At 41.4% G+C, this 25399-nt stretch overlaps 1 protein-coding gene across 2 annotated transcripts; it reads left to right on the top strand.

Moving 5' to 3' along the window:
- The first annotated feature begins 19671 nt into the window (after positions 1-19671).
- Positions 19672-24936, top strand: IFT22 (intraflagellar transport 22). 2 transcript variants are annotated; one of them, XM_028516722.2, is made up of 5 exons: positions 19672-19811; positions 22854-22930; positions 23060-23149; positions 23418-23620; positions 24434-24936. In XM_028516722.2, exons 1-5 carry the CDS (start codon positions 19773-19775, stop codon positions 24580-24582), a joined length of 558 nt encoding a protein of 185 aa, XP_028372523.1. In that variant the 5' UTR covers positions 19672-19772; the 3' UTR covers positions 24583-24936. The 2 variants fall into 2 exon arrangements, with proteins under 2 accessions (XP_028372523.1, XP_035876666.1); XM_036020773.1 differs by lacking the exon at positions 19672-19811 and adding an exon at positions 19840-19992.
- Positions 24937-25399: the final 463 nt, after the last annotated feature.

The raw sequence follows: 25399 nt of genomic DNA, 5'->3' as shown, positions 1-25399 counted from the left end.
CCATACCAAGTGGTAAAAACAAAGTCTATAAAGATAATTACATTTCTTGAAAGTCAAAAGATACATATTCTGCCCTGGCCAGTGTGGCTCAGTTGGTTGGAGTGTCATCTAGTAACTAAAGGGTCACAGGTTTGATTCCCAGTCACGGCACATGCCTCTGTTGTGGGTTCCGCCCCCAGTCTGGGCACGTCTGGGAGGCAACCAGCTGATGTTTCTTGGTCACATTGATTTCTCTTTCTCCCTTCCTCTCTCTTGGAAAAAAATACATATTTTAATATATTAACCAATATCAAGTAATGGGTTTTTGTATTAATCCTGTGTTGCACGACTCTGGAGAGACTGCCCCTCCAGGACTATTCCTAGAGACAATAAACTCACAGCCTGCTGAGCACGGTATTCATATGCAAATAAAGCAATCTTGACCCCCTTATCCCAATCACTTCCTTTCTTGGTCTCTCCAACTCTGCCCTAATCACTCCAGGGCCAGGTGCCAAACAATTAAAGACAGCCTCAGAACCGGCTGAAATGACGCGAACTAGCCAAATCTAAAGCTGCCAACTCGACTCTTCCCATTTCTTCCTGAAGAAACCCCAGTAAAGGCTCTTACCCACATTTTCCCCGATCCCTCTGCCTTGGGACCAACCTTGGTGCTTCCCCATGAGCGTCCCCCCATGGCGGGGACATGCACGTCCTCCTGGGATCTGTAACAAACTGTCTCTTCAATGGCAGTCATCTCCTGAGCTGTTGGGCTTGCCATACCTGAAGAGTAGCGGAGCCTACATTTCAAAATAGCTTATATGAGGGTGGCATTTATTCACAAAAGAGGGCTCTAAAATCATGTTGGTTAAATTTCAGATTAAAACCTGGCCCAAAAGCAGATAATGCACCAAATTTGAAGTCGAATTTGGAAAGTAAGTCTTTTTCATGAATGCATAAAGATAGCGTGCTCCATCATGCGGAATCTCCTAGAAATCCACAGGTATATTGCCGTCATTCCTAGGTGTCATCAGCTGCAGTTTCACATGCCTGCATGATCTAATTTGCTCCTGAACATAAACACGGTGTGGAAAGTGTGTAAAGGAAGACTTCTTAAGATAATGAGTGCAGTTGGAATTTGGAACTGCCCACTTAGTGTACAGTAGCCTACATTTTAAGCAAATACACAGAAATTGGAGTAAGCTGAGTTGAAAGAGCAGGAAATTAGCTAACTTTAGCAAAAGTAAAATAGCTATATATAACGAAATTTTAGCAGAAATACATCATGTGTTAGTCAGAGGCATTAACTTATTTGTGTAAACATATACTATATGTTTACTATATATATACTTATATATAGTAAACATATACTATATAAATGCTTCCCCCCAAGAGGTGGGGGGAGAGAGAGAAAGGGAAAGAGGAAGGAAGGGAGGGAGAAGAAAAGAAGGAAAAGTAAGGAAAGAAAGAAAGAAAAAGAGAGAAAAAGGAAAGGAGTGGAAAAGAAAAGACAAGGAAGACAAGGAAGTTTTAATGTTCAAAAGGTATACACAATTGGTGTGATAGGAAAACTCTTGTGATCAGGGCAGCAGAGAGAGAGTTAAAAGCATCACAAAAGTGTTATAAAGGCCCGAGAGCATTAAAAGCGTTGATAGCTACTAGGTATCAACCACCTAATGCACCAGGAACTGAGCTAAATTGCTTATATGTCTCATCTTGTTCAATTCTAACGACCCTATAGGATGTTTTAAATGCCCGATTTCGATTATGTGGGAAACTAAAGTTATGTGCTAGTCAGCTATTGCTACATAACAAATTGCCCCAAGACTTAGCAACTTAAAGCAGTTTAAAGTTTCCATGGGTCAGGAATTTGTGAGTCGCTTAGCCAGGTGATTCTGGCTCAGGAACTCTCTTGAGGTTGTAGTTGAGATGTTGGCTGGGGCTGCATTCTCTCGGTGCTGGACTGGAGCTGGAAGACCGCCCCCAGGATGGCTCACTCATGTCTGGTAAGTTGGTGCCAGCTGGTAGGCAGGAGGCCTTACTGTCTCACCACATGGAGCTCTCCACAGGGTTCCTTGTGTACTCAAGACACGGCAGCTGGCTTGCCCCAGAGTAACTGATCCAAGGGAGTGGGAAACAGAAACTACAAAGTCTTTTTATGACTCAGCCTCAAAAGCCACACATCCCTCAAATTTCTATTGGTTACATAGGTCGGCCCTACTCAATGCAAGAGGGGACTATACAAAAGTATAACTACCAAGAGGTAAAATTCATTGGGGCCTTCTTGGATGCTGGCTTCCATTGAGCACAAGAGTCTGAGTAGCTTTTTAAAGGTCACTCAGCTAATTTCAAATTCTGCCTTACTCCAAAATCAGTACTCTTTCTGCTGTACATCGCCTCCCCAAAGTCTGCATGCAGGACATGGCCAAATGAAGACAAAAGGTCCTGGTTAAGCCACATCCCTGTTTCATTGTTTTTGCCAGAAGTTTTATCTTCAATCCACTGGGAAATATTTTTTTTTATATTGAGAGCATAGCTCAAGCTTTCTCATGGAAATTGATGAAAAATAATTTTACTTTATTGATTTTGCCCTAAACCAAACTTGCTGACTTCATCCCTGGCTAAAGCTTTTTTTAAAAAATAAAGGATGCCTGTTTTTATAGAGGACAAAATATTTCCAGGTTGCAAATCACTTCATGATCATTCCTATTTTTGAGAGTTGAACTGAGTATGTTCAGCTCTCTGTGTTGTATGAGGAGGTGATTGAAGGGCATTTTTATTCCCTTAAATAATAGAAAATCCATCATTTATTCTTTAGTAATAAAAACTGCATGTGTAAGAATTGGGACCATGGAAGGTCAACTCAAATTAAAGATTTTATGACTGGTGGTTATATTAAATCTTTTCAACAATTTATAGAAAGGATTTGAAATATGTCAAACATATTTCTTTAAGTTTTTTCAAGTGAAAGATTTTATTGCATTGAGTCACATAATCAAGAGAAAAATTACTCTTAGGTCATCCAGCCCTGGCCCCTGCCAATGGCATATTGCTCCCTTCAGGACCAGAGGCCGGGTATTAAGCCGTCTGAAGTCAACCTCTTCTAATTAAAATTAAAGTCATAAAGCAAAGTATTTCAATAATCTACAATAATAATAACCCCAAATTTATATAGTGTATATATCCAAGAAATGTAAATCAGTTCACTTTTTTTTTATTTCTCTCACCTGGAAACAAAACTGAAGGGCCGTGGCAAGTCCAAGGGAACGTTCATTAACTTGAATATTTATAGAGTAAGGGATGTGTGTGTGTGTCAGTGTGTGTGTGCCGGGAAAGAGGGAGAGGGAACTGACATTTATCAAGCACCTACTGTATGCCAGGCTTTGAACTAGGTCCAGTGGACACAAACATGAAGGAGACCCTTCAGGAAGTCGCGGGCTGTTAAGGATGTAACATCACCCAGCGCGATAAAGTAAATACGGGGCCTGAGGAAGCCTGGGCTCTGGACCCCACAGCTGGGGCTGACTAAGAGAGGCAAAGCCATTTCTGTGCGCAGAGGAGACGTGGCATCTTTTCACATAGAAAGAACTGGAGCTGTTTGTAAAGACTTGTGGTTCCTGCCTCCTCCCTGACATCAATTTAGGGCTTGAACACATCGTTTGCCTTTTAGTAATAGCTCCTATTGTAAATTAAAATAAGATTATATATGGGAAGGCACTTGAAAAGGTGAAAAGCACTACATAGGTTGGTCTCCCATCTAAAGGAGGAGCTCCCTGAGGGCAGGGACCATGCAGATGGATCTGGGAACCCAGAGCCCACCCAAGCACCCAGCACTGGTTCTCCCAAAGCCCCAGACAGAAATCTAAGTAGACTTCATGTCAAAAAGTGGGAGGAGGCAAAATCCCCTCAAATTTTTCCAGATGTGAAAAGGAACAACTTTTTTGAGATTCCCTGGACTTTTGAAACTTTTAATTTTTAAATACATACAAAGGAATGTGTATAACATTTGATGGTTATGAAGTAATATTAATAAAATAACCACCTGGGAACATTTAATGGTGCCAAAAAGTAAGAAAGAGCTCACAGAAGGACAGAGAGATTTCAAAAGGACACAAAAACCAGCTTCAAATTTCTCCCAATGGCTAAATCTAGGACGATTTGAGCATCAAAGTAAGCAACAATGGGAACAGATTACAGTTGATCCTTGAACAGCATGGGGGGTGGGGGGGGGCGGTTAGGAGTGCCCATCCCACTTTGTCGAAAATCCACGTATGACTTTCAACTGCCCCAAAACCTAACTACCCTCAGTATCTGCAGGATATTGTTTCTAGGACCCCCTGCCAATGCCAAAATTACAAATGTTCAAGTCCCCTACATAAAATGGCACAGATCAATGCATATGGTCAGCCCTCCACATCCTCAAACTCCCAATGCTGATTGAAAATAGTACAAGTATCTGTCGAAAAAAATCTGCTTGTAAGTGGACTCATATAGTTCAAACCCATGATGTTCAAGGGTCAACTGCATAACCAAGTGAATAAAATAAGAAATCAGGAACTGGGGCAGTGGGGGCGGGGGTGGAGAGAAATATGACCAGCAATTTCACTCCTATGTATTTACCCAAGAGGAGTGAAAACATATGTCCATACAAAGCTTTATTTCTAGCAGCTGTGTTTATAATAGTCAAAAACTAGAAATGGCCCAATCCAAATGTCAGTCAACAGGAAAACGGATGATAAATGATGGTATATTTGTATGTGGAATACTACTCAACAATAAAAAGGAATGAACTATTGATACACACAATGTGGATAAATATCAAAAATATTATCTTGAGTGAAAGAAGCCAGGCATGAGAAGCCAGTCAATGTTGTGTGGTTTCATTTATATGAAATTCTAGAACAGGCAAAACTAAGCTATAGCGACAAAATGTACAAAAGAGGGTTCCTAGGGCCAGGGGTTGGAGGGAGCTGACTGTAAAATATAAGAACTTACTGGGTGAGTAAAATAGTAGTTATTGAGTTTATACATCTTTTAAAACTCAAAGAACACTTAAAATAGGTATACTTTAATGTATGTTTATGCTTAAATTTACTTAGTTAAAACTTAATAATGATGATTTAAAAATAAAAAGGGAAGACTCAACCAGCAAAGTGTTTGTTCTTCCCTCCTTCTCTTTCTTAATTGCAGGCATGATGTCTGGAGGCACAGCAGCTACCTTTTGACTAGGAGGTAATAAGCATGAGGACAAAGACTAAACCTAAGGATAGCAGAGAAAAAAAATGGTGAAAAGAGCCATTTTCCTCTTCCTGGAGCTTGAGGCCATTTTCGAACTGCCCTACCATCCCTGGGCCCTCAGGCTCCAGGCCTCTTTGTTGCCACAGTTACAGGGTTTTGTTATTTCAGTCAAACTAGTTCCCAATCAAAATACTAAACCCCACCATCCAGATTATTTTCACTCCATCTTCACTTTCCATCGACTGAGAATGCATCCCTCCCCCTTCTCCAGACTCCCAAACCAAGGATTTAAGCACATAATCTTCAAAGGTGCATTTTGAAAATGGGGGCTAAGTGACGTCAATTATGATCCTCAAGATTACTGTAACTATCTTAGTCAAGATGGCATCATGGCAAATCCAAAGGGCCAAGAAGAGTTGGGAGAACAGTCTGAGAAACAGCATAGAAGCCTTAAGAGATGATGAGTAGGTGGAGGGAAGAATCCATAGTAGCATGGATGGGAATGAGACTGGATAGGCAGGTAGTAGCCAGTTTATGAGGGGCTTTCAAGCATTATACTTGTCTCGTGTCATAAACCAGTTACTTCTATGCCTGACAAAAATAGGCAGCATCATTGATTAGTGAATATTAACATATTAAATAAGCCATGTCTAATTAGAAGTCTAAACTACTTTTAACATACTATCTTTTCACCTCCATCATCTCATAAAGTATACACTTTTATATCCTTTAAATAGTTACCCTAAGTATTTGAAGCATGCATTCTAGACTTATCAAAGTCCAGTATTAATTGTGAGTCACTCTTTCCCTGAGTTACAAGGAACTCAGAATACTTTAACTCCATCTTCCCAGCTTCTGACTTATATTTAATTATATAAACATATATGTAACACATATACATTATAGTATATGTAATATATTTGTTTTATAGCTCATATATAATGTATTTAGTTACAACATTAATGCAAATCTAATATACAAAAATATATTTTTAAATCCAGTAAGATATTATTAATATACAGTCAATATTTATTAACTTTATGCAGCTATTTACATTTTCAGTGCTCTTATTTATGTCCAAACTTCTACCTAGACCATTTTCCTTCTGCCTAAAAGACATTCATTATTTCTTTTAGAACAGGGATGCTGGCAACCAACATATTGCTTATTTGAAACTATTTCAATTCATTCTTGAAGGATATTTTTGCTACATATAGAACTTTTTTCTGTGTTTTTAATTATATTTTACTGATTATGCTATTACAGTTGTCCTAATTTTTCTCCCTTTGCCCCCCTCCATCTAGCTCCCCATGCTCCATCAGGCAATCCCTACCCCTTTGTTCATGTCCATGGGTCACGCATATAAGTTCTTGGGCTCCTCCACTTCCTATACTGTACTTTACTTCCCCATGGCTATTCTGTAACTACCTACTTGTACTTCTTAATCCCCTCACTTCTTTACCCACTCCCCCACACCTCTCTCCCATCTGGCAACCACCAAAACACTCTCAATATCTGTGATTCTCTCTCTGTCCTTGTTTGCTTAGTTTGTTTTTTAGATTCAGTTGTTGATAGATATGTATTTTTTGCCATTTTATTGTTCATGGTTTTGATCTTCTTTTCCTTAAATAAGTTCCTTTAACATTTCATATAATAATGGTTTTATGATGATGAATTCCTTTAGTTTTTTCTTATCTGGGAAGCTCTTTCTCAGCCCTTCAATTCTAAATGATAGCTTTGCTAGGTAGAAAAATATTGGCTGTAGGTCCCTGCTTTTCATGACTTTGAATATTTCTTGCCAAATCCTTCAAGTCTGCAGTTTCTTTTGAGAAATCAGCTGTCAGTCTTAGGGGAATTCCCCTGTAGGTAACTAACTGCTTTTCTCCTGCTGTTTTTAAGATTCTCTCTTTATCTTTAACTTTAGCATTTTAATTATGATGTGTCTTAGAGTGGGCTTGTTTGCATCCATCTGGTTTGGGACTCTCTGTGCTTCCTGGACTTACATGTTTATTTCCTTCACCAAGTTAGGGAAGTTTTCGTTCATTATTTTTTTCAAATTTCCAATTTCTTGCTCTTTCTCTTCTCCTTTTGGCAATTTTATGATGCAAATGTTGGACTGCTTGAAGTTGTCCTAGAGGCTCCTTATATTAGCCTCATTTGTAGGGGAAGGGGATTCTTTTTTTTTCTTGTTCTAATTGGTTGTTTTTTGCTTCCTTATGTTCCATTTAATTGATTTGATTCTCAGCTTCATCCACTCTACTATCGATTTCCTGTAAATTGTTCTTTATTTTAATTAGTGTATTCTACATTTCCAACCAAATATTTTTTAAATATTTATTTATTCATTTTTAGAGAAAGAGAGAAATATCGATGTGCAGTTGCCTCCACATGCCCCGTACTGGGGACCTGGCCCTCAACCCAGGCATGTGCCCTGATTGGGAATTGAACTGGTGACCCTTTCATTTACAGCCTGTGCTCAATCCACTGAGCTACACCAGCCAGAGCCTAACCAAATATTTTTTATACTTGCGAGGTACTAAGGTCCTTGAGCATCCTTATAACCAGTGTTTTGAACTCTGCATCTGAGAGATTGCTCATCTCCATTTTTTTCAGTGCTTTTTCTGGAGTTTTGATCTGTTCTTTCACTGGGGCCATATTTCTTTGTCTCCTCATTTTGGCAGCCTCCCTGTGTTTGTTTCTATGTATTAGGTAGAGCTGCTATGACTCCCTGTCTTGGTAGCGTGGCCTAATGTAGTAGGTGTCCTGTAGGGTTCAGTGGCACAGCCTGCCCTGTCATCCAAGCTCAGTACTCAAGGTGTACCCTTCCGTGTGAGCTGGGTACACACTCTTGTAGTTGAGCCTTGATTGCTGTTGGAAGGTCAATGGGATGGATTTACCAAGGCAGTCAGCTGCAAGGACTGGCTATGATCACTGACCACCAACCTCTGATATACGCAGGATCAGCTGTGCAGGGGCAGGGTGGTGGTGCTCTGACATGGTGTGTAGCTATCTACTGGGTGCACAGGATCTAGGGTTCCCAAGGTTGTTCAGGCCTAGGTCAGCTACCACCAGTGTTCCACCAGGGGCCACCCAGCATGAGCTACAAAGCAATCTGAAAATGCCTGCTACTCGTGCTGTGCTTAGAGATTCCCAGGTGAATCCAAACTGTGAACCTAGGCTGGCTGCTGCTAGTGCTAGACCTGGGACCAGCAAGAGATAGGGGATCTGGGGGGCTTGCTGAGGCCAGCTATTGCTTGTTTGAGAGGATTTAATGCAATGTGAAGCATGAGACAAAACCAGCCATTATATGGAAAAGCCTTTGTTAACAGCTTTGGTGTGCCCGTAAGTTGGGTGGGGTGGAGCCTCTGAGACTATCATCTATAAGACTATCACCAGGGTGGGTCTAACAATGTGAGCCAGTTTGACAGAGTCTCAGATATGGCATCTGCCTGCTGGCTCTGTGTAGGGACAGTTCAGAGAAGGGACAATGGCCTCTACCCACCATTCTGTCCGGGAGAAATCTGTCCCCCAGTTCTGACCCTGATGTTAGTCACTTCAGTTCCTCTCTGTATGCCACTGGTGCATTTCAAGCAGCTACCTGTACTGGAGCTCAGAGGGATTGAGTCTAAGTCTGTGTGGGGGTCCTTTAAGAGAAATGTTTGGGAATCCAGCAGTTTTTTCCACCTACTCAATCCCTGCTCATTTTTACAGCCAGAAGTTAGGGGGACTTATCTTCCTGGCACTGGCATCCTAGGCTGAAGTGCCTGGTGTGGAGCTGAGACCCGTATCCCTCCCAAATTTTTATCCACCTCACATGAGTGTAGGGGGCCAGTCCAAGCCTCATCTCTGTATCCCCACCCCTCCTATCAGTCTGCATGGATGTGGTTCTTTAATCCCATAGTTGTCAGACTTCCATTCAACTCAATTTATCATTTTGAGGAATGGTTGTTCTATAGTTTAATTGTAATTTTAATATTGTTGTTCAAGGAGGTGGGCTTTGTTTACCTACGCCTCTACCTTGACTGGAAGACCCATATAGAACACTAATCTGTTATTTTCTTTCAGTGCTCTAAAAATGCCATTGGATTGTCTTTTGGCTTCCATTGCTTCTATTGGGAAGTCAGCTGAAAGTCTATTGTTTGCATTTTTGAAGACAATGTGTCTTCTTTTCTCTGTCTATGTTTAAAGTCTTTTCTTTGAATTTGGTTTGCAGCAGCTTTACTGTTTTTGCCAAAGTATAGTGTTTTGTTTTATTTTTGTTTTTTTGTTATTTGTCCTGCTTGGATTTTATTTGGGTTTCTTTAAATAATCTGTGGTTTGATATCATTCATCAATTTTGACAAAATCTCAGCGATGAGCTCTTCTGGCATAACTGCACCCTATTCTCTCCCTCTCTTTCTGGGACTCCAATTAAACATTTATTACAGCTTTTCACTATATCTTCTATATATTTTCCTTTCTTTTGATTTTCCATTCTTTTTTCTCTGTGTGCTTCAGTCTGGATATTTTTCTTTTTCTTTGAAGATTTTACTTATTTATTTTTAGAGGGAGGGGAAAGGAGGGAGAGAGGGAGAGAAACATCAATGTATGGTTGCCTCTCATACACCCTCAACTGGGGACCCAGCCTGCAACCCAGGCATGTGCCCTGAATGGGAATCAAACCAGCACCCTTTGGTTCGCAGACTGTCACTCAATCCACTGAGCCACACCAGCCAGGGCTGGATATTTTCTTCTGATCTATCTTCCCTGTCACTAATTCATGCTTCAGCCTTTCCAATGAGCTGTTCAATTTATTTATATATTGTTTGTTTATTTATTAACCTGGGTTTTTAAAAAAATTCAGTTATAGAGTTTGTTTTATTTCTTTTATTTATGAATATATGTTATGTACATTTAAATATATATTTATACAGTTTCTGGTTTTCTGCTAAAATTCTCAACCTTATTTTTATCTCCTTATTTAATCTTACATATACTTAAAAACCCTATTTTTATCTAGTATACTAAGCATAGAAGATATATTTATTTTTAAGTTTGTATCTGATAATTCAATAACTTGGAGTCCTTCCTTGATATTTTTTTTCTGTATCACTTTGTCTTTCATGTATCTAATTACTTTCATTATAGCCCAGACATGGTAAGTACAAAACTGTGTAAGTAATTTATGGCCCAGGATGATGTATCTTTCTTCAGAGAGGATCTACGTTTCCTTTGCCCAGGTACCTGCAGCACTCACAATCTGGGGTCACCTTTACACAGACACAAGAATTACGAAGGCCTGAGACTGAGCTGCAGTGCCTGTCAGACTTGTTTACTTCCATCGTACCTTCATCTTGGGGGTAAGCCCTTCGGCCTCTTGGCCATCCCCTCGGCCATCCCCTCTGAAATGAGCAAGCACATTTAAGGGAAATCCAGCCTCCAACCTGGGGCTCCTCTCCTTGGGCTTCCACGTTCCTCTGATCCTGATCAGGTAAAACTTCCCTGTCCTGTTCTTTCTCTGGTGCTTCCAGGCAAATCATTTTTAAATATTTTAGCTGCTTTATTTGTTACACAGTAGAAGCGTTGGAACAAATTATCTAGACCACCTTTACAGAAAGCATGAGCTCTTCCTTGTAATTAATAAGTACTTTTAAAATGGCAGTGGTTTTTTTTCTTTTTGAAAAGTTATTGACAGTGTTTTAGAACCCACTTCTGAAATGGCCCCAAATGATATACAGTCCTTGGTACTCACATCCTTATTTAATCCCCTCTATTCACTGTGTACCAGACCTAATGACTTCCTTCCGAGGAATATAATATAGCAAATGTGATGGCATGTCATTCCTAGGTTAAGGTCATAAGAGACTGTGGCTTCCATCTCGTTCACCCTCCTTTGTTCTCTCACCTGCTCACTCTTGTAGAAGCCAGCGGCCATATGATGAGCCACCCTATGGAGAGGCCTACATAGCAAGAAAATGAGGGTGGTCTCTCGCCAATAGCTAGAAAGGAAGTGAGTCTCTCAGGAGCTGGATCCTACCAACAACCAGAAGAGTGGTCTTGGAAGTGGATCTTCCCCCACTGAAGCCTTAAGGTGGCTGCAGCTCTAGCCACTACCTTGATTAAAGCCTAGTGAGAAACTCTAAATCAGAGACACCAGTAGATCATGTCCAGATTTCTGGCCCACAGAAACTGTGAGATATAAATGTTTATTGTTTTAAGGCACTCAGTTACATACCAATAAAAAACTATTATACCTCCCATTCTCTTTTTAACCTATAGTCAGATTTTCTTCCTCATCAGTCCACTGAAACCATTTATCAAGATCCCCAACTATCATGAAAATATATATTTTTGACAAAAATTAATGCTGGTAAAACACTGTTAAAACAGACAAGTGGAAAGTAATCTGGAAATAGCTATTAATATTTAAAACACACATACCCCTTGACCCTGCAATCCTCTTCCTGTTCCATAGATTCTATAGAGGTAAAGTCAGCAGTATAGAAAGCCACACATTGCTTTTTGTGGCCCTAAGCTATAATGTCCATCATTAAGAAAATGTATGACTAACTGTGGTTTATTCAGACTATAAAAAGCAAACAACCTTAAAAACTCCAATAGAACTACAATAAGGGACTTGGAGCAAGGTATTGTTAAATAAAGAAAACAAAGTATAAAGTAGAATTTAGGACATGATCCCACTTTTGTATAAACAATGACCAAAAAAAGTGTGTGTGTATATGTGTGTGTGCTGAACCACTTTGAAGATGAACTAGACAGACTTATTTACTCAAACAACTTTATTCTTTCCCCCAACTGTTTCCTTCAAACATTCTCTGTGGACTCATTCTTACCCGCCTCTTAGATGAAATCTCAGGCACTTTCCATAACTTTTCAGTCAATCCCAGGTAACAATAAGTCACCCTAGCACCTTCAGCTCCAAGAATAATCTCTTTTATTGAAAATGTCTTGTTCACTGTACTAATCAAAACTCTGTTCAAAGATAAAGTCACCACCACCCTTTGCCCCATCCCTACCCTCAGCCCCAGGCCAGCTTCAGGCTGATAGGACTGAAGGAGGAAGAGACATGGCCATCTTCTTTCCTCTTTGCTTGTCTTGATCTTCTACTCCTGCTCTCCCAACTCTCATTCCAGGCTACTTCAGGCTATTCCACAGTTGAGTTTGGGGTGAGGCAGGAGAAGGAGAGAGAAGGGAGAGAAAAGGTGTTATTTAACAAGTACAGATATAATCCGGCACTAGTGCCCTCTGGTATTAGAGGATGCCCCATGCTGATTTGCATATCTTTGGGGAACTTTTAAGGGTTCCTGGGACCTTCACGACACAGGCTCTGACTGCTGCTTCCTTATAGGGTACTCTCTCCAGGTAAAGGCTTGCAATGTCCTCCCTAAGCCCAGAAATCTGGTAGTCCACCTTCTCTGGGAAATTCACCTCTTTCAGGGGGTTTTCACAAGCAAAACCCAAAATGACTCAAAGTCTACTCTCTCCCACCTCAGGTCCCTAGGGAAAGCTCTTGTATCCTTGGTGACTCCCAGTGCACCCTCTTCCTTCCCTGCCCTCTTGCCTTGGACCAGATCTCCTTACAGCTTCTCAAGCCTGTCCTCATGCTGCCCAAATTCCAGGGGCCAAAGGTCCTTTGAAGCCCCATTTCTCACTTGACCCAAGATGAGCAAACAGCATACTCTCCAAAGAAATTCTCCCTCTCCCTCATCAACCTCAAGACTCTTGATAACTTCCAGGTGACGTGCTAAGTCCTCCAGAAATGGACTAAAGTCTGGAAGACACTTAACATGTTTTACAAGCCTTTAAAGCCTCAGCCAAAATCAGAAGAGTCACGTTTTGGCAACTGTTATGGATCTGTATGTATATAGAGCTATGTAGAATGGGGATATATAAGGTATATGAAAAAACTGAAACACTCATCCAAGGTTGTTAGCATGGACTCCCTGTTTGGGGTTTACCTGTTGTTTGTTTCTTCACTGGAACAAAAACTTCAAGGAATAAGAAGGGACAGGGAGAGGTCAAGGGTGAAGTAAGGAAGCCAAAGAAAAAAGAAAAAAACAGATTGCACCAGCCTAGTCAGATTGCTCAGTAGGTTGGAGCATCTTTGCATACATCAAAAGGTTGTGGGTTTGATCCCCAGTCAGGGCACATACATAGGTTGTGGGTTCCAACCCAGTCGGGGTGTGTATGAGAGGCAATCCACCAATGTTTCTTTCTCACATCAATGTTTCTTTCTCTTTCTCTTTTTTCTTTCTCTTTCTCTTTCTCTCTCTTCCTTTCTTTCTAAAATTCAGTGAACATGTCCTTGGATGAGAATTCAAAAATAAACATTAAAAAGATATTAGTGAAAAGTATATTTTAAAAGCAATCAAGAACTTCCATGTTACCACATTCAGTGGTCAATTCTGGGTCACCTTCCTTGACCTCACTGGATCCCTTAGAAGTCTTTGATGACAGGAGTCACTCCCTCTCCTGCAACGCTGGCTGTCTTCACTTGACTCGCATGATGCCATCGCTGTAGTTTTCCTCCCACCTCTCTGGATGTTCTCTTTCAGCCTCCTATGCTGGATTGTCCTCTAAATAGCAGAGTGCCCCAAGGCACTCTGTCTACACTTATCGTCTCTGCCTACACTTACTCCCTACTTTTTCTGTCTAGTCCATGGCTTTCATGGCACACCATATGCTGATTGATATCTCTTTCAGATTTATCTCTAGTCCTAACCTCTCCCATACAGTACATAATCTTATATCCCATTTGTCACTCAACTGCTAATAGGCATTTCAAAACCGACAGAACTCTTAATCTCCCACTTCCTAACCCCACCCCTCCCCTAGCCTTTCCAGGTCTGGTAATGGAAAAACTCATTCACACAACCAAATAAGTCAATGTCCTGGAAGTCATCCTTAACTCCTCTTTCCCTCAGACCTGACATCTAATCCATCAGCAATTTCTGCTAGCTCTACCTTCAAACTATGTCCCAAGTCCAACCTCCACTGTTAACATCATCATTCATCTCTTAGTTACATGGGGATGCTCCACACTGGCACTTGTATGTCCACTGTTGCCCACTCTGCTCCACACAGCAGCCAGTGATCACTACTTTTTATAAGAAAATGGTTTTATTTTTATTTTTTAATTCCCATACTGTTTACAAAGATGTTTTTACTCTAATAATACAGCTTTGCAGCTAGCAAAGCAGCTGAACTAACACCCATAAATACAGGTGGGGAGATAATTAACACCCACTAATGTTTCTCTACAAAAACTATTCTCTTTTAAAAAAACAATTACAAATAGACTTTTGGCCAAGATGGAGGCCTAGGTAGATACACTTTGCCTCCTTGCACAACCAAAAGAAGGACAACAACAAATTTAAAAACAAAAAATAATCAGAACTCCCAGAAAAGCGAACTGTACAGAATCCAACAACCAAGGAGTAAAAGAAGGAACATTCACCCAGGCCAGTAGAAGGCAAGGACAGGGACAGAGAGGATTCATGGCAAGGTGGCAGCTAAAGGACCAGAGAGGAGGAGGTGGCAGCTGGTGGACCAGGCAGTCCCACATTTGTGTGCAGATAAACCAAGAGGAACAACTGGGGAGCAAGAGAGACCCCACAACCCAGGTTTCCAGCGTGGGGAAATAAAGCCTCAAAACCTCTGACTACAAAGACCTGTAGGGGGTGTGGCAGTGGTAGGAACTCCCAGCCTCACAGGAGAGTTCAATGGAGAGACTCACAGGGTTCTAGACCATACACAAACCCACCCATCCAGGAATCAGCACCAGAAGAGCACAATCTCCTTGTGGGTAGTGGGGGAAGTGACTGAAAACAGGGTGAGAGCCGAGCAAATGGCACTGTTCCCTCTGGGACCCCTCCCTCACATACAGCACCACAACTGCAGTGATGTGAGTTGCCCCACCCTGGTGAATACCTAAGGCTCTGCCCCTTACTACATAATAGGCATGCAAAGACAAATATATATATATATATATATATATATATATATATATATATATATATATATTTGGGACATATATATATATATATATATGTCCCAAATGAAAGCATAGATCAAAGCTCCAAAAATAGAACTAAGCAATGAAGAGATAGCCAACTTATCAGATGCAGAGTTCAAAACACTGGTAATCAGGATGCTCACAGAAATGGTTAAGAATGGTCACAAAATAGAGGAAGAAATGAAGGCTATGCAAAGAGAAATAATGGAAAATGTATGGGGAACCAACAGTGGAGGGAAGGAAACTGGGACCCAAATCAATGGTTTGGACCAAAAGGAAGAAATAAACATTCAACCAGAACAGAATGAAGAAACAAGAATCCAAAAAAAATGAGGAAAGGCTTAGGAATTTCTGGGACAACTTTAAAGGTTCCAATATCCATCTAATAGGGGTAACCAGAAGGAGAAGAGGAAGAGCAAGAAATTTAAAACTTCTTTGAAAAAAAAAATGAAGGAGAACTTCCCAATTCTGGCAAAGGAAATAGACTTCCAGGAAGTCCAGAAAGCTCAGAGAGTCCCAAAGAAGCTGGACCCAAGGAAGCACATATCAAGGCACATCCTAATTACGTTACCCGAGATGAAAGATAAGAGAATCTTAAAAGCAGCAAGAGAAAAGGAGACAGATACCTACAAAGGAGTTCCCATAAGACTATCAGCTGATTTCTCACGAGAAACCTTACAGGTGAGAAGGGGCTGGAAAGACATATTTGTAGTCATGAAAGGCAGGGACCTACATCCAAGATTGCTCTACTCAGCAGAGCTTTCATTTAGAATGGAAAGGCAGATAAAGTGCTTCCCAGATAAGGTCAAGTTAAAGGAGTATCATTATCACCAAGCCCTTATTATAGAAATGTTAAAGGGACTTATCTAAGAAAAAGATGATCAAAACTATGAACAGTAAAATGACAACAAACAACTATCAACAACTGAACCTAAAAAAAAAACCAAAAACAAAAACTAAAGCAAACAACTAGAATAGGAACAGAATCACAGAAATAGAGATCACATGGAGGGTTATCAGTGGGGAGGGGGAGGGGAAGAATGGAGGGGGAAGGTGCAGGGAATAAGAAGCAAAAATAGTAGGTACAAAATAAATAGGAGGAGGTTGAGAATAGTATGGGAAATGGAGAAACCAAAGAACTTATACGTACAACACATGGACATGAACTAAGTGGGGGGTAGGAAATGCTGTTGGGAGTGGGGAGTGCAGAGCAGGAGGAAATAAAGAGGAGAGAAAAATGGGACAACTGTAATAGCATAATCAATAAAACATAGTTTAAAATTTAAATAAATAAATAAACAATTGCAAATAGACTACATAATATATGTGGGCAAAAGGCAATTAAATAAATCTCTCGAAACACTAAATGTATCATAAACAGTGCATATTATCAACATGTACATGATTCATATCAAAATCCTAAAATGTATTCCTTTTGAAAGATAGCTGTATCAGTAAAATATTACACATCCTATATCACTCTGGTACAATACTTCATATGCTGCAGGAAAATTAAATGTAGGTCAAGTCACCAGCTTAATAAAAGATCTTTTCCATGAGCCTTTACTAATAAAAGACAATTAGGTCATAAATAAAACAAATTATTAATTACATGACTTGAGGTTTAGGATGAAACCTTGTAAAAATTACTGATATACAGCAGTTATACACCACACTAAAACCAACTGTTTAATATTTTTGCCATGTGTGAACTGCCTATAGTGAAAAATGAGCAAATATTTTAATCATGGAAGATGCTTAAAACATAAATCAGCTCATGACAACCCCATGTTCAAAAACTCTCCTTAATGATTTTTTGGCTCACCAGGTTCCTAGCCAATGTCAACTTTCCTCTCACCACCCCTGCCCTCATTCTTGGGAAAAGCAACAGGCAAAACTACAACCTACATTTCCCAGATTCCCTTGCAGTTAGGGAGGCTACGTGATCGGACTCTAACCAATGAGACATAGGAAAAATCACTGAATAGGGATTCTAAGGAAACTATGCTTTCCTGAGAAAAGGGGAGACATAGTGCTATACAACCTTTGACATTTGTTCTCCTTTGTTCCTGCCTAAAAAGAAAAACAAAAACAAAAACAAAAAAACAAAAAACACGAAGGTAAAGCAGCCATGCCAAAGATGTCAGGACACAAAGGGAGAAGGGATCTTGTTCCTTGAACGGCTGCATCAGTTCTCATATGCTCATCCTTTGATTCCTTGTGAGGTGAGAAAACAGTAAATCCCTCACTTGGTTAAATTGCTGCGGTGAAGTTTCTACTACACAGAGCCAAATACAATACAATACTGGCACAGGCTTCCCATCACCATATAATAAATTCCCAAAGTCTTACATGCATTCCCCCCTGTTTTCCCTGCACCCACCTCATGGGCCCTCTGGGCTGATCTTGGAGCATGCCAAGTTTATCTCCACCTCAGCATTTTTACTCATGCTGTTCTGCTGGAAAGCTCTTCCTCCAGATCTTTCACATTATTTGGCTGAGCCTTCTCTTCACTCAGCTTTCTGCTCTAACGTCACCTCTGCACCAAGGTCTTGCCTTAACCTTTCGTCCAAAATTGGCTCCTTCACACTTTAACTCTTCGGTGATTTATTTTTATTCATAGCACTTACCACTACCTAAAATTATCTCTACCTGAGAGTATGTTATTTATTGTGTTGGCCCAAAAGTTCATTTAGTTTTTTCCACATGATGGCTCTAGTAGTTGCGCTTAATTGTCTTTTACTTCATTCAAAACAATTTTGTTAGATTGTATTGTGACAGTTGTCATATCAGTGTGCACTAAAAATACTCATCAAAATTGGTGAATTTTTGTGCAGCCATTTTAATATTGAAGATGGAAGACAACACACAACATTTTTTTGGCATATTATGCTTCATTTCAAAACGATAAAACATGACTGAAATGCAAAAAAAAAATTGTGCAGTGTATGGAGAAGGTGCTGTGACAGTCAAATGTGTCAAAGTGGTTTGTGAAGTTTCTTGGTTTCACTGACATTTTGGCCAAGTAGTGCTTTGTGTCTTATGCATGTCTTATGTTTATCAGCACCCCTGGCCTCTACCCACTAGAATCCAATAGTGGGAGATAGCTGACATATTCAAAATATCCAAATCAATAAAGTTATTATGAAAATGAAAAAATGTGCCTTTTATCTTACAGAAAAAAACTAAATGGACTTTTTGGTCAACCCAATATTTACTTGTTTAATGAATATCCTACTCTACTGGAATGGCAGATTCAAGAGTTACAGGATCATCCCTAGTACTTAGAAGACTGCCTGGTATAAAGTAGGTATTCAAAAAATATTTATTTGACCAATCAATCAATTAATGACATCTTGATATTGAAGCAGACTCTTCCTTATAGTTCACTCACAAGTTCTTTGTAACACAGAAACTATATAACTAGCCTACCAAAAGTTAAAGCTTGAGTTGTAGTATTTTTAGTCATGCGAGCACCTTTGTGGGCTAACATATCTTGTATCAGCACTCTTAGCACACAGACGCTTAATTTCCTGGCCTCACCCGAAATTCTGGACTGGGTCTGTAATTAAGACAGACCTAATGAATGAATTTAACAGCAATGCATCCAGACACTGCACTGACATTGAACACGTCAGGGCATTATCCTATCGCCCAAATGAGGTGAGCGATGAATCCCTTTACGGAGACCAGAAGCTCGTTTTTTCCTTGACTTCTTCTAGACTGGGCCAGAGATATGATAGATCCGTTTTCAACGTGGCCAGTATCATGCCACAGTGAAAAAGCGACAGAGGGCTGGTTCCAACCCCAGCTTACCAGCTGCATGGCTTGTCTGAGCTGTCCCGTTAACAGCGAGAAAGAAATAAGGGAGATCAAGGAGGGCAATATGCCCTGACTGGTGCGGGTCGAGCGCCCGACTTGCTAACCGAACAGTAGCCTAACCTTTAGGATTCTGCCAGGTTAGATTCAGATCCGGGCCCCTGCCTGGGTTGAGGGCCAGGTCATCTCTCCCTTTCTTTCTCCCTCCCTTCTCCTCTCTCTAAAAAAAGATAAGAAGAAAGAAAGAGAGAGAGAGAGAAAGGAAGGGAGGGAGGGAAGGAGGGAGGAAGAAACTAAATAAATAAATAAAAATCTTAAAAAATTAAAATTAAAAAGGACCCGCAACCAACCTTTTGACAAAGAAGCCAGACTCGCCAGCTCTTCGCTCCGCCCCCCCCCCCCCCCGGCCCTCTCAGAAGAGAATCTGAATCCAGGTCAGGTTTTTGTTTCCCTCCTATGCTGTCCCTGTGCTTTGCACGCCGACTTTCAGCCTGAAGCTCACACCACCCTGCAGGGGGTCACCGAGTCCCACCAGCACCTTCAAGCACCCAGAACCCGCGCCTGAGCCCGCTCACTCCCGTCGGCCCCCGCGGGCCCCTCCCCGTCTCCATGGAAACAAAGGCAGCCAATCCACGCGGCGATTTCCGCGGCTCCTCCCAGACAACCGTGCGGTCTCAGACAACGCTCGAGTCGGCTCCGGTGGGCCTGAAGTCGGCGGGCTGCGATGCTGAAGGCCAAGATTCTCTTCGTGGGGCCCTGCGAGGTGAGGCCGGGGCCGGGTGCGGCTTCGGGCGCAGCGAGCGTTGGCGGGGGTGCTCCCGGTGCCCCCCAGGAAATGGGACGGAGTCCCACCGCCCAGGCGGTGTGCACCGCCCGCCTCACCGAGAACGCTGAGCCTCCAGACGTTGACCCTGTTTCATTGAGGCCTCAAGGCCCAAGATATAGTGAGTGTTGTTTTGGAGCCAGAACCTAGATCTCACGTTGCATTCGAGGTTGTCCCTAATGAATGTGTCTGTGGTACGAGAAAACCAGGAGGAAAGACTGGACTATAACCTGGTTTTGGAACAATTAGCAATTAATGTATGTGTGACGATGGCCGGGGGGGGGGGGGCGGGGGGTAAGCCTTTATGTGTACTTAACACCATATAAAAAAATAAAATTCAGATGGACTAAAACTAAACGTGTAAAAAAACAAACGAACTTGGAAGTAGTAAAAGAATGAGCATTTGCATTTTACTGATGCTGTTTGGCCAGGGACCACACTTTGAGAACCACTGTAGTAGGTGAATATATAGAAAGATACATTTTTAATCTTAAAATAGGTAAGTTCTTCTTAAGCACAACACAAAAATGAAGAAGGCTTAAAAGAAATGACAGCGAAGTTAAAGCCTGGGAAAAGTATCTGCAAACTACATTACAAAGACTTAATAGCTAGATCACAAGTTTGAAATTGGGAAAGAAAAGAGAACTCAATAGAAAATTGAGCTAAGGCTCTGCACAAAAGAAATCCAACAGATCAATAAGTGTGAGAAAGATGCCCAGCTTCACAGTCACAGGAATGCAACTTTAAACAAAAAGATGACATTTGTTTACCCATCAGATTGGATAAGAAAAATTTAGAAGATTGATTAATACCCTGTGTTCAGATGCTTATAGGGAAATGAGTACTCTAGGATTCTGTTGGGGCTGTAAAATGATAACAGCTTTTTTGGTGATCAAATCATTAATATTTAAAATTATTAAATTATTGTGGATGTTCCCCATGAGTCATAGTGAACAGTTGATAGTGAACAGTTGGGAGCATCCTAGATGCCATCGGTAAGAAAATGCCTATATAAGCTAAGGTCCATTCTTACTCTGGAGGACTGTGTAGCAGTTAAACAAAACATGGCAAGTCTGTGTATTGACATGGAGAATCCAGGACACAAATTATTAAGTGAAATAGACAATAACAATCTGCAGAGAATAAGGAAAAGCAAAACAAGCATAGATACCATTTTAATGGAAATTCTCAAACATATACAAGGGAGAAAGAACTATGAATTCCTAGTACCCATCACCCAGCTTCAACAACAAAATACATTTTTGCATATACATTTCCGTCTCCCTCTCTGCTCTTCAAACTTGGCTGACTTTCTGTTCCTTCAACATTCTGTGCCCATTCCTGTCCGGGTGCCTCTGAAACAGCTATTCCTTCTGCCTGGAAGTCTCAGTCTACTCATTCAAAGCTCAGTTTAAACTTCGTCTAGGCTTTCCTTGACCACCCAATTCAAAGATTCTATCACATCAATCTGCTTAATTTTTATCCTGGTACCTATCAGTACTTCATCTCTTTGTGATTTATTCAACAGCACCTGGCACAAGGTAGACACTTTAAAATAAGTATCTTATGGGCCTAACAGGCAATTTCTTCATTTCCCCATAAGAACCCACCCCCTTAAAAAAATTGGTTTTAGCCAGCTAGTATATATAAACTTTAAGGGCATAAATGAAATATACAAGTGTGCTTTTATAATGTTTTATGTATCAGTGTAGCTATATACACATTTAAAGGTACATTAAGCTTATGTTAATTTAGGAATGCTGTTTTATTCCATTCTTGTATTTCATGACAGTTTTATTCAAGCCCCTCACCTGTACCTTTGACACCAAAGTCATCTATGATTAGAGCCACTTTTTGAGTCACCTAACAAAGCACACCACGTAAGTAGTTTAGGATACAGCACTTTTTTCAGTCTGAGTATGAACCTCTTCCTGGAAATGTATTCCAGCTCAAGGAACTATTCCTATAACATCAAGCCATTTGTTTTATTCATTCATCCTGTAGATAAATATTCATGATTTCTAACATGGCCACTTACTGTGTTATTGTTAAGTGATGATTTGTGAGGCCAAATTCTCAGAGAAAATTACTAAAACAATGTTAAGTCCTTCCCCTCCTTTTATTTATCTATTTCCTGACTCCAGCCGGTGACCTGCACAAGCCTCCCAGATTGGCATCGATGGAGGCTGTACTAAATTGCAGAGCATAATTTGAGATATTTTTCACTAAGGATTTAAGTATAAGAGATTCCCCTTCTGAGGAATAATTTGGGTGGAGAAAAAAAAATTTACATGTGGTCATATACAGTGTTTATTAAATGGATGATGCAGATGTGTAGGAAAAAAATCTGAAAAACATCATTGTTGTTACCTTTGGAGAGAGTGTGGGATGGATAGACAGATGGATGGTTTGGGTGGAGGGACCAGGAGGGCTGTTTGTTCATTTTTTAAAAAATGAGAGTGCGTATCACGCAGAGGGAGAAACAGCTCTACGTGGGAGTGTGGCATAGCCAGCCAGGAGTCCTCACACCTGGGGCCCAGCTCCGACCGTGAACTTCTCTTTGACTTAGAGGAGCTCCTTTCCCCTTTCTTGGCCTCAGTGGCTTCATAATGAGCTGTGACAGACTGTGGTTTTTCTTAAAAATGTGGAGAGGAGCAAGTGAGGAAAAGCTCACATGAAATTTTTTTTCTGTTCTTGGATGAGTTAACTGAGGGGTAGCCAGGGAAATCCATGTAGGTAAAATTCCCCCGAGGCAGAGCCAGTGCTGGAATCCCTGCTCCCTGGGCCCTGGAGCAGACTGTGCAGCCCATGCAGCCCAAGTCAGCGAGGTCCACCCAACCAGAGCAGCCCTCTGCTCCGGTGATCCCAGGTGGCTGCGGCCTGCACTCCATCACATCTGCTTCCAAACCAGCTACTGGAGGGCTCATTTATGGTTTACTCTCCTGCTTGTTAGAAAAGATTTTTTATTACCTTCACTTTCAGAGTGGAAAAACCGTTTTGGCCAACTTCCTGACAGAATCTTCTGACATCACTGAATACAACCCAACCCAAGGAGTGAGGTGAGCCCTGATGAATGAATCTGTGTCCCAGAGAGTCCCTGTCCATCACCCACCATCTGCTTTGGGTGCTGATGGCACTCCAAAAGCATAATGTTTCCAAAGAGATGTTGCTGCTGTTTCTGTTTCTAGGATCCTGGAATTTGAGAACCCACATGTTGCCAGCAACAACAAAGGCACGGGGTGCGAATTTGAGCTGTGGGATTGTGGCGGAGATCCAAAGTATGTTTCCTTTAAGAGGATTTTCTTCATCAAATGATTTAAAAAATCAGCTTCCCACCAAGCACCTTGGCCTAGCACACTCCCTAGCATGTATTAGGGGCTTGGTCAATTGTTTGGAACATGCATTGCTCTTGAAACTTTAATGATTGGGTTTCAATACAGTGAGAAGTCATCCACCAGTTAGCAATAGTAAGCTACTATTTTTAAAGTCCACCATTAGAAACCGGAACCACCTAATGTTCACTGTGAATTCTTTGCTGCCTTGCAGGTTCGAATCTTGCTGGCCAGCCCTGATGAAGGACTCTCACGGGGTGGTGATTGTCTTCAACGCTGACATCCCAAGCCACCTGAAGGAAATCGAGATGTGGTATTCCTGCTTTGTTCAACAGCAGTTCTTACAGGATACTCAGTGTCTGTTAATTGCACACCACAAACCAGGCTCTGGCAGTGAGAAAGGAAACCTGTCTTTGTGTAAGAAGACTGCAATTCTCCTTTCTTCTTTTGTCTTCAATGTTCCGGGCATTTGTATATTGCTCTGTGTGTTTGTTTTTGTTTTTTTAATTGATTTTTAGAGAGAGAAAGGAAGGGGGAGAGATAGAAAAACATCAATTTGTTGTTCCACTTATTTATGCATTCATTGGTTGATTCTAATATGTGCCCTGACTGGAGATCGAACTCACACCTTTGGTGTGTCAGGATGGTGCTCCAACCAGCTGAGCTACCCAGCCGTGGCTTTGTCCTTGAAAGCAGTATCTGTGTGCAGTTAGTGAGCATCTGGTGTGTCCTAGGCATTTGTTTTTCTCACCATGTAAATCAGAATTGCCAGACTGGAAGATCTGCCATTCCATCCAGGCCAGGGTATAGACACTTTAAAAGCAGGTAGACACCAAGAGGGGAAACACCTGGTTTTAGCTGCTCATCAGCATTACCAGGGTCACTCTTTCCTAACTGGCCTTTTCTCAAGAAAAACTTGAATCTGCACGGGACACACACCATTATAGATGTGACAGTGTGATCATAGAAAATAACTCACAATGTTCAGCAATGTCTTCCTTTCTGGTATAAGAACGAAGAGGACCTGGCAGTGGCTTATAGAGTTGTCATCCTGTTGTCAGGTGGCAATGTGGCGAAACCTTCCTGTGTTAAATCATGTCAAGCAAGACACAACTTATTTTTGGACTTTAGAAAGTTGAGTGAATTGGCTTCTATAAGGTTGTGGCCATTTGGAACTAGAATGGCCTCCAGTAAAAGTTCATGCCTAATTGCCTTATTTTCCTTTTTAAGCACCACCCTTGAACAAGCTGAAGCTGGTGCACTCGAATCTTGAGGATGACCCTGAAGAGATCCGGATGGAATTCATGAAGTATTTAAAAAGCATCATCAACTCCATGTCTGAGAGCAGAGACCGTGAGGAGATGTCAATTATTACCTAACTAGCCTTCATCTGGACTCTTCCTCACCCCAGGTGAGGTCAGCTTCTTCCCACTCAGTGCAGGTCTGAAATCTTACCAGGTACTGATATTTCTTCTCCCGTGGCTCTAGAAGAAATTTTCTTTGCCTGCTTGAAGGTACCAGTCACCAAAGGAGTTGAATCATTCCATCTCTTCTCTGTCTGAGCCTAGCCCCGTATTTCCCCAGGAGCAGAGCTTCGGTGTTTACTAATACAGTCTTTGCGGTGGCTTTGTAGACCGTGATGACCACAAATAATGGGAATCCACTGTATCTCCGTCTCTTGCAATTTAAATGTTTTTGGGTTAGTTCGGTCTCTAATAAATATTTAATTAATTCAAGATTATAATCCACTTCCCCTGCATGCACTAACACAGTATCAGAGTGTCTGGACAGTGTTTGTGTCCTGGTTGGGTGGGGCAGCTGTTGCAAGCGCAGGACCTCTGGTTCCCATTCTGACCTCTGTCAAGATGTCAGTGGCTGCCCACTGGCATCTCCCGCCGGCTGCAAGGCTGGCAAGGCCGGCTTGGGCTCTCCCCGTGGAAGCAGCAGTCCCAGGCTGAGTTGGCCCCATCCTGGTTGGGGCTGGCCCTGCACATGTCCTCGAGCCATCCGTGTCCCCCACCCATCCCTAGTCTCTTTGTGTCTGTACAGCAGGGTCACTTTACCCTGTGCCATAGCTGACCTGTCCAGTCATTTCTCCATGCTCAGCTTACTGGGAGAAAAACATGATTTGAGGTGGGCGGGTATTAAGAATATGGCAGGTGAATATTTTCAAAATACTACCCCCATTACAATAGT

The sequence above is a fragment of the Phyllostomus discolor genome, chromosome 3 (assembly GCF_004126475.2).
Source record: "Phyllostomus discolor isolate MPI-MPIP mPhyDis1 chromosome 3, mPhyDis1.pri.v3, whole genome shotgun sequence".
NCBI classification, from domain to species: domain Eukaryota; kingdom Metazoa; phylum Chordata; class Mammalia; order Chiroptera; family Phyllostomidae; genus Phyllostomus; species Phyllostomus discolor.
The sequence above is the reverse complement of the archived record's forward strand: the minus strand, read 5'-3'. Positions and strand labels throughout refer to the sequence as shown.

Coding starts and splice junctions, on each gene's coding strand:
- IFT22 (XM_028516722.2), top strand. CDS start 19,773: ATGCTGAAGGCCAAGATTCTCTTCGTGGGGCCCTGCGAG. Junction 19,812..22,853: donor TCTTCGTGGGGCCCTGCGAG/GTGAGGCCGGGG, acceptor CTTCACTTTCAG/AGTGGAAAAACCGTTTTGGC. Junction 22,931..23,059: donor AACCCAACCCAAGGAGTGAG/GTGAGCCCTGAT, acceptor TTCTGTTTCTAG/GATCCTGGAATTTGAGAACC.